This window comes from Sesamum indicum, linkage group LG4 (genome assembly GCF_026168435.1).
Source record: "Sesamum indicum cultivar Baizhima isolate 11 linkage group LG4, ASM2616843v1, whole genome shotgun sequence".
Classification (NCBI taxonomy): domain Eukaryota; kingdom Viridiplantae; phylum Streptophyta; class Magnoliopsida; order Lamiales; family Pedaliaceae; genus Sesamum; species Sesamum indicum.
In genome coordinates, this window is record NC_142660.1 from 13,650,351 (window position 1) to 13,662,424 (window position 12,074).

The following is a 12,074-nucleotide window of genomic DNA, read 5'->3' on the forward strand; positions in this document are numbered from 1 at the left end:
CAACAAATTAATATCAATAAATAAAATAAAATAAATTATAATAAACTCATATAAATAATAAAATAAATATCTATGATTCAGACTGAACCTCAAGGTGGGCCAGTGATTGACGGGCTGAACTGGGGTTTGCATATTGTTGTTTCTCGGCAAGTTTTGTTGTGCTGACCCCAATTTTTAACTAATAGAACAGAGCACAAATTTAGTAAGGCAAACTATGCGCTAACAGATGTTCCTGTTTTTTCATTTTTCTTCGTAAACAATCACATAATAATTTCAATTATATCTCAAACTCAAATTCAATTCGATTTGTTAAAATGTTAAAATATGCATATATATGTATATATATATTATTCAAAATTTTAAAAGAAAGGGGTAAAATTAGTAATTTCACCAACTTCTATGAAAAATAAAAAATCAATTATTAATTTTTTTAAACTTATATAAATTATCTCTTCGTGACAACATATCTGACGTATGCTTGAATTAGAAAGTCTGTAAGAGTCTAATTCAAATAAAAAAAAGTTCAAATATGCTCGTGTATGGGAATCTTGTAATTTGACGTACAAGATAAAAAATTATAATAACCACACTGGGACGACCCTACATTTAATTCAACACGATCATCTATAGAAGTGTCAAGAAGGGCTAAGATCTATGGATTAAACCCTACCCAACTAGTGGGTTGGGTTAGTTATATTTTAAATTGCGCTGATATGGTTTGATGTTAAATAAAATTATATTTTGCATGGGTTGGATATAAATTGTTAATGGGCTTAATATGAATTGTTAATGGTCTAATATGAATTCTTAATGAGTTCAACCCATATACTAAAATAAAAAAAATTAAAAAGAAACTCACAATCTTCTCTTCTCAATCGACTACACTCACAACTCTCTTTTTCTACACACACGCAAACACGCTCACAGCCCTCTTTATCCATACACACACACACACACACAACTCTCTTTCTCCATATACTTTATAATTTATGTAATTTTTTTATTTCATATTACAATTTATGATTCTGAAGATGATGAAGGTGAAAATTGTCTCTCAAAAAATATAAAAAATTTGATTGCACGGCTTGGTTTTCATTCAAGATGAGCATTCAAAATTTTATAAATTATTTTGATAAAATATAATATTTTGTGATATACTTAGTAGATTTTCTTTTTCACTTTATGATTTAGCAAATGAATCTTAATGTACATAGTCACTAATAAAAAATAATATGTGATACAAGTTTAGTTGTATTACATTACTAGTAGTTATCTTTTTCAGTAGTTCAAATATTATCTTTTTTTTTTATTGTGTGAAATATTGAAACCTTTATATTCAAATTAATAAAATAGTTTATATTAATCAAACTCAACCCATTTACAAACCAATTCATTTTGGACCCGGCCCAATTCGTCCATTTGTCACTCTTAATCATATTTTAAGGGAATTAAGAATATGAAGGTTGTAAAGATATTTAGAGTGAAAATTAAGTTGGGATATGGAGAGCTAGTAGTTATAAGTATTTCGAGTTATACGATTTCATGTGAATCCTTACATATCCGAATTCAAGTTAAGCTGAAACTGAGTTGATTATAAAAGACACAGATCTTAACATATTTTGTAATTAAAAAAAGATTTGGAAGCATTTCAAAACTTTTGAAATAGCTCCACATAGCTATATCAGGATCAAGACCAGTAAAAACTCGTATTTTCATACATGTTGCAGTTTTGTAATTAAGAATATTAAATCGGATAAATCAAAGTTTTATGTTGTAAAGTCTATTTCATCTTTTACTTCATTTAATATATAATTAAGCATGATGTGGATAAAATTTTTAAATAAATAAAGTACATGATGTTATCTTTATACACGTGGTATGTGTATATTAAATAGAGTAGAAGATGAAATAGTACGTATTTACAACAGAAAATTCAATTCGAGATTCAAAGTATATAGAACAAAACTTTTCCAACTCAAATTATCCAGAAACTTTATTAATCAAGCTCGCATTTTAATTCCCATGGGCATGCACGAAATCAATACACAAAAACCCCCAACCTTAATTTTCTTCTTGACCGATGAACATAATTGCCTACCTAGTTACAAATTAGATTCAAATCACATCAAAATCCTGATTGATCATTTCATTATCCCCAAAGAATCACATGCATCAACGTTAAACAGAGAAACCCCGCATCAAATTCAATTCAGTAAAGATGGTTAATCAACGACAAAGCATTGCTTATCAGCTTCTCCACATCAGAAACACAACCTTTGATCTTGTTCTTCACAACCGGATCCACCTTCCTGTCCAAGAACTCATCGACGCACGTCTCAGCATCCGTAATAGCAGCGCTGGCGTACGTCTTGGCGTTAGCCCACTGAAACTCCCTGTCGCCATCCTTCAGATGCCCCATGGCGTTCACCGTCTGCTTCAGCTGGTAGACCGCGTCTTTCAGGTCGCTGATGCACTCCTTCACGGCCCGGGCCTCACTGCTCGGGATATCCTTTCGTTTCGCAAGCTTAGACACGGTGGTAGAACTGTCGCGAGTCGCCTGTATAGCTTCTTTGAGGGCGTAGTTGCATAGCCTCAAGGGGTTGGTTTTAATGGAGGATGCGTGTGGGGCGAGCGTCTTGATGCAGACGGCCGGGTACGTAGTCGTGTTGCATGATTTTTTTATGTAGTTCGTGTACGGTTGAAGGCCCACAGAACTAGAACCCGAGGTAGGATGTACGTGAGAGACGAACAATAAAAGTATCGTGAGGATCGTAAACACTTCCATTAGTGTGTGTTGTGTGTGAAATTGGAATTGGTGCAAATTAAATTGTGTGTAGAAGTGAAGATTGGCGTGTGGAAAATCGATGAGATTGGGAAGTATTTATATATAGGTCTTGAGAGTCAGGTGAAATGCTGTGGGTATTAAATTAATTGGGTAGAGTATGTGTATAGGGATGAGGCACATGCATGCAAATGGGTTGTCCCAATCGAACATGTTTTCTGTTAAAATCTGTAGCCTTCACATGCTTGTTTGAGTCGGGAAATTTTAATTCAAATTAAGTTTCATCAATTTGAATTAATTATATAATAATATAATATTTATTATGTAATTAATTAGTATACAATTTCAGAAAGTAACAAATCATATATTAAGTATTATCACATTTATTTATAATTGATTTGATTTGACCAAACCTAATTTAAATTAAAATTTTAACTTTGAGTGAGTCCCCTGCAAATCAAGCAAATTATAGACAAGCTAGCCTATTACTTCCGTTATCACCTGATCTAGATAGGTGGAGTAATTGATAATGATATTCACACTGCGTGCGACTATCGCGCCGCATTCAAGTGGATTGGATTATTTATTCTAAATCTTACTATGTTTTTTTTATTTCATTTGATGGAAAAAATTGTATTTTTATCCCATATGTTACATTTTTTTAGTTTAATTTCTATGATTTTCTCATATTAAATCGCGTAAATTGTAAATTTTTTTAATATTAATTATAAGTCATCACGTGCATTTTTCGTACTATAATTAAGGAGTTTATAATATTTCTGTAAATTTTTTATATATTTTTTATTAATTATTGAATGAAAAATACACGTGAGAACTATCATTTGCACATTTAATTTGAATTTCAAACATTTTCAATCCAAATTGAAGCACATACGGATCTCAATTATGAAATAGTGTCTCTTAATTAGTCAACCCTTCTTTTATTTATTCATAGTTTATGATTGACGTACAATAATACATACATGATGACTTCTAAAGGGTTCATATGTAATTCAATTACAACATTTTAATTTTTTTTTAACTCGACACTGATTTAATTATTCGGAAATTTTTTAATTGTATATATGACCCACTCAATATCCTAAGAACTCTATAATTTTTTTGGCATTTTCATTCCTAATATTAGAGTGACAGCATCACGATCTATTTATTTTCCTTCAGAATGTTGTATATAAGTGGATTGAACTTTTTATTTTAATTTCTATTGCATCTTCTATTTATTTAATATACACACGTCAGATATATAAAATCTGTTTTTAAATAAAACACATGACGTCATCTTTATACACATTATATGTACATACTAAAATGGAATAAAAAATACAGTAGAATTTAAAATAAAAAATTCAGTACGGTATATAAGAAAAATTCCTTGTAAAAACAGGCATGCATCCAAAAACATTCTTGATATAAGAATGCTGAAATTAGAAGGCAACTTATCTTTTTTTCTTTCTGAGAAAGGAAGGCAACTCATCTGAATATCTGTAAGTAACTTGTATAATTAATCAATCACCCTTGAAAACTTATCGTCTACGTGATGGTGCAAATTAATAATCAAGGAAAGCAAATCGGGTTTGATCAGGAGTACTGGTGTACAAGAATCCCATGTGTTTTACCAATCATCAGGCGACACGTGCAGCGGTCTGAGAAGTCAAAATCCTATGCACGTGCACACGTTTCAAATGTTCGGTCGCCGGCTGTGTCATGCGGTGGATGCAGCGGAAAGAAAGGCGACTTTGGAGGAGATCCTTCATTATTTCTCAAGCTGGCGAGCCAAGTGCATATATTTATTTATTTTGTTTTAAATGTAACTTTCATTATAAGTAGTCGTAGATACCTTGTATAAAGCCATTGTAATTTTTTGATCTTGTAACTCATTGATCTAAGTACACGATTGGAAAAACGGGCATGGTCGAGCTTGTGTTCTTTATGATTGACAATCGTGTATGATGGGAGTTTATCCTTACAGTGACCCCACAAAAAAATACAACTTAATATAATAACGATTACAGATTAATTGGAATAGTGAGAAAAAAAAAAACAACAATGATAAATCATTTTGGCTCAGGAAGTTAAATCCAATAGAGAAGCCTACAGCCACAAAGATCGACAACCCAACTATCGGTTGCTCAAACCCATCAAAGGACAACAGCCATTGATCGGGATAAATTATGCTCTCACATGAATGGGGGTAAAATCCCATTAATTATTCCCAGGAGGAATTTAAGGACGCTATAATCATGGGAGTATCCAATTAAGCTATAATTTGGGGTGCGAAATTTAGGCAAGATTGCCATTTATCCGCACTTACTCGATTCTAACCATGGACTGGATCATACTTAAAGCAGGGAAGAGGTTCTTAGCAGGGTAACAATTAATTCTCTTCAGAACTAAATTACTCCTTACATCCTTCTCAGGCTAATTATACTGACTTGAGCGTCGGAGAGCCTTAGTCGGGAAACCTCCCGACTGGCTTAACCCGTTTTCTGTGTTCTCAGGAATTGTCTCGAAGCTCAAATCGGAGATCGAAGTCACGTATCGCGACCTAGTCTCGAAGAGAAGTCTTCAGGACAGTTCATTTGGCGCCGTCTGCGGGAAAAATGGTTTTGGAGAACATGGAAGGTGAATCAGGCAGAAATATCCTGGGATTGGATACAACGATGGGGAATACAGACCCCATCATTCAATTGACGAAGCTGGAGCTACAACAATTGATGGAAGAAGCAGGAAGGAAAGCTATCGTGGCATACGAACGAAGGACCACCACACCCGTTGAAAGAGGTGGTCCGCGGAGGAAGCTATTCGAGGAAAGAGAGCCAGAAAAGACATTGGGAACAGGTAAAAAGGATCAGAACAGACGCCTACCCTCGGAGGTGGGTTCGAGTAGTCGAGATAAGAGCCAAACTAGGGGACCTGCGATCTCGCGTGCGGAGGTCGAGAGTGTATCAAGGCAGATCGTTAATCTGGGGAAACAAATTGACGAATTAAAAAAAAGGGGAGAGATCGTGTCTCAACATAGAAACTCGCCATTCTGCAACCAAATTCTAACGGAGACCGTACCACCGAACTTCAGGATGCCAGATCTCACTAAATATGATGGAACAAAAGATCCATTAGAACATCTAGCAGCATTTGATATGGTGATGAACCTTTATGGACAACCAGGCCCAATTAATGCTAAATTATTTGTTACCGCTCTGACAGGTAAAGCCCAAGAATGGTTCGTCACTCTACCTCCGGGGAGCATCGAGTCACACGAGCAGCTCACGCAAAAATTTGCTTTCCACTTCGCCAGCAAACGGAAGCAGAAGAGGTCTGCTACCCACCTATTCACTATCAGACAACAAGACAATGAAGCACTAAAAAGTTTCATGGGACGTTTCAACAATGGGACGTTGGAAGTGCCGGATTTAAGAATCGACATGATGGTAAGCATCCTGATCCATGGGTTAAAAAAGGGAGCATTTGCATCTGCATTAGTACGCGACCCCCCATCGGATATCGAGCAACTCATGAACATGGCCCAGAAGTACATAAACGAAGAAGAAATGAATGCCTTGAAGGATGGCGAATGGAGAGCCGAGGAGGGAAGAGGTCGCAGGATTTTTGATAAGGAGGAGCGACGATCGAGGCACGAACGGAACAGAGAACAATACCAGCGTAAATACCAGAAATATACACCCCTCAACACAACGAGGGCGAAGGCACTGCTTATGCTAGAAAGAAAAGACGTGCTCAGATGGCCGAAACCCACAAGGGTAACCCCCGCCAGGAAAAATTCACATAAGTATTGCAGATTCCACCGGGAACGAGGCCACAATACCGACGAATGCTACCAACTTAAAGACGAAATAGAGCGTCTCATCCGCCAGGGGTACTTCAGGGATCTAATCGCAAGAAGTTATCAGGATGGAAGTCGCAAAAGCAGGTCGCGGAGCCGAGAAAGGCGAGCAGGAAATGGCATAAGTGCAGGGCATAATGTTCGCGAAAATGCCCCTGTTAAGGGTGTTATTCACTCGATAGCTGGTGGACCTGACGAAGGGTATTCAAAGCGAGCAAGGAAGAAGGTCGAACGAAGGATGGCTATAATCACCGATAGACAAATCATGAACGTATCACCAGAAGTGGACATTACCTTCGGGGCCCAAGACTTGAAAGAAAAGATGGGAGATGACAATGACCAAATGGTAATCAAAATGGACATCGCCAACTTCACGGTCCATAAAGTTCTGGTGGACAATGGGAGTTCGGCGGATATCATCCTCCGAGAAGTATTGACCAAAATGGGCCTAGGAGACACCAGACTAGACCCCGTGAGGTCACCTCTGGTCGGCTTTGGAGGAGGCGAAGTGGATTCATTGGGAACGATCGAGTTACCCGTTTCCATTGGTGACGAACCGAGGAGGAAAACACTAATGGTAAAATTTCTCGTGGTTGAAACTCCTTTCGCTTATAATGTTATTTTGGGTAGACCAGGGTTAAACAGTTTCAGGGCCATTGTATCTACTTACCACCTGAGGATGAAGTTTCCTACCCCTGCCGGAATAGGAGAGGTTGCCTGCGACCAGAAGGAAGCTCGACGATGCTATAATCTCTCCATGAAGAAAGAGACGGTAGATAGGAAAAGGAAATTTGAAGAATCACTAGCGAACAAGAGCGAAGAGAGAATAACGCCTATCGATGAGCACAAAGAGATCGAGCTAGTTCCAGGGGATGCGTCGAAAACTACAAAAATAGGTTCAAAGTTGGAAAGAGGACTCGAAACAATGATGATTACCTTTTTGCGCAGCAACATTGACATGTTCGCATGGAGTCCATCAGATTTTAAAGGAATCAATCCAGAAATCATCGTACATCGGCTAAACACAAACCCCAGTGTCCGACCGGTTCAGCAGAAGAAGAGAGCATTTGGGATCGAAAAGAACCGTATCATCCAAGCAGAGGTAGACAAACTACTGGGAGCAGGGTATATATCTGAAGTCCATTATACGGAATGGTTGTCGAACGTCGTAGTAGTACCGAAGGCATCGGGAAAATGGAGGATGTGCACCGACTTCACGGACTTGAATAAAGCATGCCCAAAAGACCCATACCCATTACCAAGGATAGATCAATTGGTTGATGCAACAGCGGGATTTGAATTGTTTTCGATGATGGACGCGTATCAGGGCTACCACCAAATCCGTATGGCAAAAGAGGATCGCATCAAAACGTCATTCGTAACTGAGCAAGGTATATTCTGTTATAACGTAATGCCGTTTGGTCTAAAAAATGCAGGTGCGACATACCAGAGGCTCGTGAATAAAATGTTCGAAAAACAAATTGGGTCAACGATGGAGGTTTATGTCGACGACATGCTGGTCAAAAGTCAGCGACCGGAAATGCACATGCGCGACCTCGAAACAGCCTTTGCTATAATGAGGGCGTATGGAATGAAACTCAACCCCACAAAATGCACCTTTGGAGTTGGAGGAGGGAAGTTCTTAGGCTACATGGTGAGTAGTCGAGGAATTGAAGCAAATCCTGAAAAGATCGCAGCGATCCTCGGGTTGAAGTCGCCAAGCTCGGTGAAAGACGTCCAAAAATTAACTGGTAAGATCGCATCCCTCAGTAGATTTATTTCTAAATCCGCAGATAGGAATTTACCTTTCTTTAAAGTATTGAGAAAATCAAAAAACTTTGAATGGACTGATGAATGCGAACTAGCGTTCAACCAACTCAAGGATTACCTGAGAAAACCACCATTGTTGGTGAATCCTCGAGTGGAGGATACTTTGTTTTTATATCTAGCTGTATCTGAGCACGCAGTAAGTTCGGCCCTGGTGAGGGAAGAAAACAGGATCCAGAATCCAGTCTACTACGTCAGCAAGATGTTGCAAGGGGCCGAATTAAGATACAGCAAGATCGAAAAATTAGTCCTCGCGTTAGTTGTTACAACACGAAGATTGAGGCCATATTTTCAGTCACATAAAATTATAGTATTGATGAATCAACCACTCAAGAACATTCTATCTCGCCCCGAGGTTTCGGGTCGCTTGGTGAAGTGGGCAATAGAGTTGGGGGAACACGACATTGATTATCAGGCTAGGACCTCTGAAAAAGGCCAGATCCTCGCAGATTTTGTGATCGAAATGTCAAACGAGGACGCACCGGAGAACGAATTATGGATGCTACACGTGGATGGATCGTCGAACGCTAGTAATGGCGGTGCCGAAATTCTGATACAAGGACCCAAAGGGATAGAGATAGAGGTAGCAGCGAGATTGTCGTTCCAAGCAACTAACAATGAGGCGGAGTATGAAGCGTTGATCCTGGGATTAGAACTAGCCCATGAGGCAGGAGCGAAAACCTTAGATGTGTACACGGATTCTCAATTGGTGGCAATGCAGGTCGAAGGGCGATATGAAGCAAAAGAGCGAACCATGACCTTGTACCTCAAGAAAGCTAAATCATGGATGGAACGATTCGAGAAATGCACCGTCCAGCAGATACCAAGAGAAGAAAATGACAGAGCAGACTCTCTGTCCAAATTTGGAGCGTTATTGTCCGGTGTAAAAAGTCGCAGTATCACAATAATGGTAAAGGAGAAACCAGCTATCATCGAGACGTTAGATATAAAGGCCGTAGAACAATCCTGTACGTGGAAGGATGAACTGATGATGTTTCTTAGCAAAGGAATCTTGCCGGAGAGCCTTAGTCGGGAAACCTCCCGACTGGCTTAACCCGTTTTCTGTGTTCTCAGGAATTGTCTCGAAGCTCAAATCGGGGATCGAAGTCACGTATCGCGACCTAGTCTCGAAGAGAAGTCTTCAGGATAGTTCATTCAAGGCTAGCCAACGCCACCAAGGCACCATCAAACCACTCAAATTCACCAATCTCTTTTATTTTTTTCTCACTTGTTTCTCTCTCTCTCTCTTTTTTTTTTTTTTTCCCTTCTCGAATGTAATGTATAAATAGAGAGAAGTTATTGATAATGACGCAAAAAATCAAGAAAGTGGGGAGACGACGAGGGGGTGAATAAATTCGGTTAAGGGAAAAAAATTAGAAGGCGAAGGGTTTCAGTCATCTAAAAATGTGAACCGAGTCGAGTAATGGGTTAATCGAGTCGATGGATCGGATCAGGCCTTCCAGGTGGTTGATTGGGACTGTGGACTTGGGCTTATGAAATTTGGTGCTGAGCAAATTTTTCAACGGTATAATTAAACCAAAGATCCAAACAATGGTGGATACGCAACATTGAGCAAATGTGGTCCTCTCCATTCCACACCTCCCTTCCAGTCCGCATATGATCACTGAAATCTCACTTCACTCCCAAGATGATGAAGCCAAAGCTTGTCCAACATTAAGAGACTTTCTCCTACTAATTAACAACAAAGCCCCCTCATTCAGCCCAATTACTAAGTCAATGCAATGGCTCCTGCCAACTACGTTGAGATCAGAATCAAATCAATAAAGAGAAAACATATAAAAGAAAAATATTTGTACTTAATTTGAAAGCATAAATAGAGATCAATATAAAAATAAGAGTAGGCAAAGTATATGAGAAGTAATTATATCATCCATATATTAGTTTTTACTTATTTTATGTAGGAGTGGACCATTCTCCGGCAGATTACAGAATCAGAGATTTGCAAAAGTTTACAGATACTTAAAAATATTACAGGCCTTCCTATAACAAATTACAAGTATTCTAAGGAATATAAAAACTGATACAAGGAATAAACTAGGAAATAATACTAGAACAGTAGAAGGGGATATAAAATACTTGAAGATAAACTGCTCAGGAGCCTAAGACCGAAGGCCTATAGAGACCAAAGGTCACAACTTTAATCAGGTTGCTCAAATCTAACACAAAAGCCACAGAGGCTTTCGTACCACAAAGGTTCCCAAAAATCCACCAAGGATATGCCACAGAAGACTTTAAGGTTTCCACAAAGGAGAAGCCACAAAGGCTTTAAGGTTTTGCCACTTAGGCTTTTTATGGTTTCAGGGAAGATGAGAAGAGAGCAGATTATTTCGTTAGTAATGAACCGATTAGGACCAGCCATTTAAAGAGGCTGTCCAAGGAGAGTTCACTAACGGCCATTTCTGGGTAAAAGAAGAATCTCAGAAGACAAGGGGTCAAGGGAAAAACCCAAAGAGTCATCTGAAGATGAGAGGAGAAGAGCAGACGGAAGAGAGAAGATGAAAGGGGGATTAGAGTTTAGAAATGAAGAGACGGAATAAATATAAGGCAACCGGGTCAAACCTTTTAGTGGGTCGGGTTGGTGGATAGTGGGTTTCTGGGCCTTAGTAGATTTGGCCGTCCATGAGCAAGGCCCAGACATAATGGTTTGGGCCATAATATTTTTACATTTTACATAAACAAAATTAAAATAAAATATGATTTTACTTCCAACTTTTTTGCCTTTTTAGATTTTTGTAAGATTTCTCTATTTGGATGGGAAGCATATTTACTATATATATATATTAATCACTAAACTATACGATATTATATGCACTTATAGTTGATAAGTGCACAATTTACTATATTTTAATAATGATCATACTTTTCTTTTGGTTTAAAATACTCCTAATTACATGGATTTATTGCATTTTGTTGAAAAATTTTGGCCCAAGACCCACCTTCTCAAATGGATGGTTCCTTTATTACCAAGTTTGCTAAGCCCGCTAAGGAATTTTAACCCAGCCCAAAGACCTGAACCAACCTAGCCCACCAACCCGACCTGACCCAACTCTCATTCATTAATTTCTCTCTCTCTACAACACCTTACCCTCTCTCTTTGTTTTTGTTTTTCTTCTTCCCTATCCAATGGTTTTGGAAATTCAGTCCACCTCCAAAAATCTCCCTCTCTCCTCATAATTCTAAAGTATATATTTCCCTCCTTGATCACACACACAAGCAAAAATCGAGTGTTGTTTTTGAGATCTTTGTTATATTTCTCCTAAGTGGTTGTGGTAGTTCTTTGTGAACAATTTTTAGTAGTTTCTTGGTAAAAATATCGGAGCTACCGTGAATAAGGTCGTCGGCCTTTGTGGCCCCGTCTTGCCTCTCCGAATCTCGTCTTTCTGAGCCATTTTAATCGCTTTACATTATTTTTTTATTGTGTAAATTGATTATTCTTTATTATTTTGTAAATTTGAGTTTGTAATATTAAAGGGGTTTTTGTGACCCACCATTTTAATGTAATAGTTTGTTTTAGGTTGTAATTTTTTGGGCTCATCCACTATAGGATGAAAATCCAACACATTTCCAAGTCAAAAGATATGA

The 12,074-nt window shown here is 38.2% G+C and overlaps 2 protein-coding genes across 2 annotated transcripts; one reads left to right on the forward strand and one right to left on the reverse strand.

Moving 5' to 3' along the window:
* Positions 1-1,987: 1,987 nt before the first annotated feature.
* LOC105160585 (pectinesterase inhibitor 4) lies at positions 1,988-2,910 on the reverse strand. The gene has a single exon (XM_011078029.3). It carries the CDS (start codon positions 2,783-2,785, stop codon positions 2,210-2,212), a length of 576 nt encoding a protein of 191 aa, XP_011076331.1. The 5' UTR covers positions 2,786-2,910; the 3' UTR covers positions 1,988-2,209.
* A 2,493-nt stretch (positions 2,911-5,403) lies between these two features.
* On the forward strand, positions 5,404-9,525 carry LOC148788484 (uncharacterized). The gene has a single exon (XM_088880103.1). It carries the CDS (start codon positions 5,404-5,406, stop codon positions 9,523-9,525), a length of 4,122 nt encoding a protein of 1,373 aa, XP_088736229.1.
* Positions 9,526-12,074: the final 2,549 nt, after the last annotated feature.

What these genes read in the sequence shown, in the direction of transcription:
- LOC105160585 (XM_011078029.3), bottom strand. Translation starts at nt 2,785, where the DNA reads ATGGAAGTGTTTACGATCCTCACGATACTTTTATTGTTCGTCTCTCAC.
- LOC148788484 (XM_088880103.1), top strand. Translation starts at nt 5,404, where the DNA reads ATGGTTTTGGAGAACATGGAAGGTGAATCAGGCAGAAATATCCTGGGA.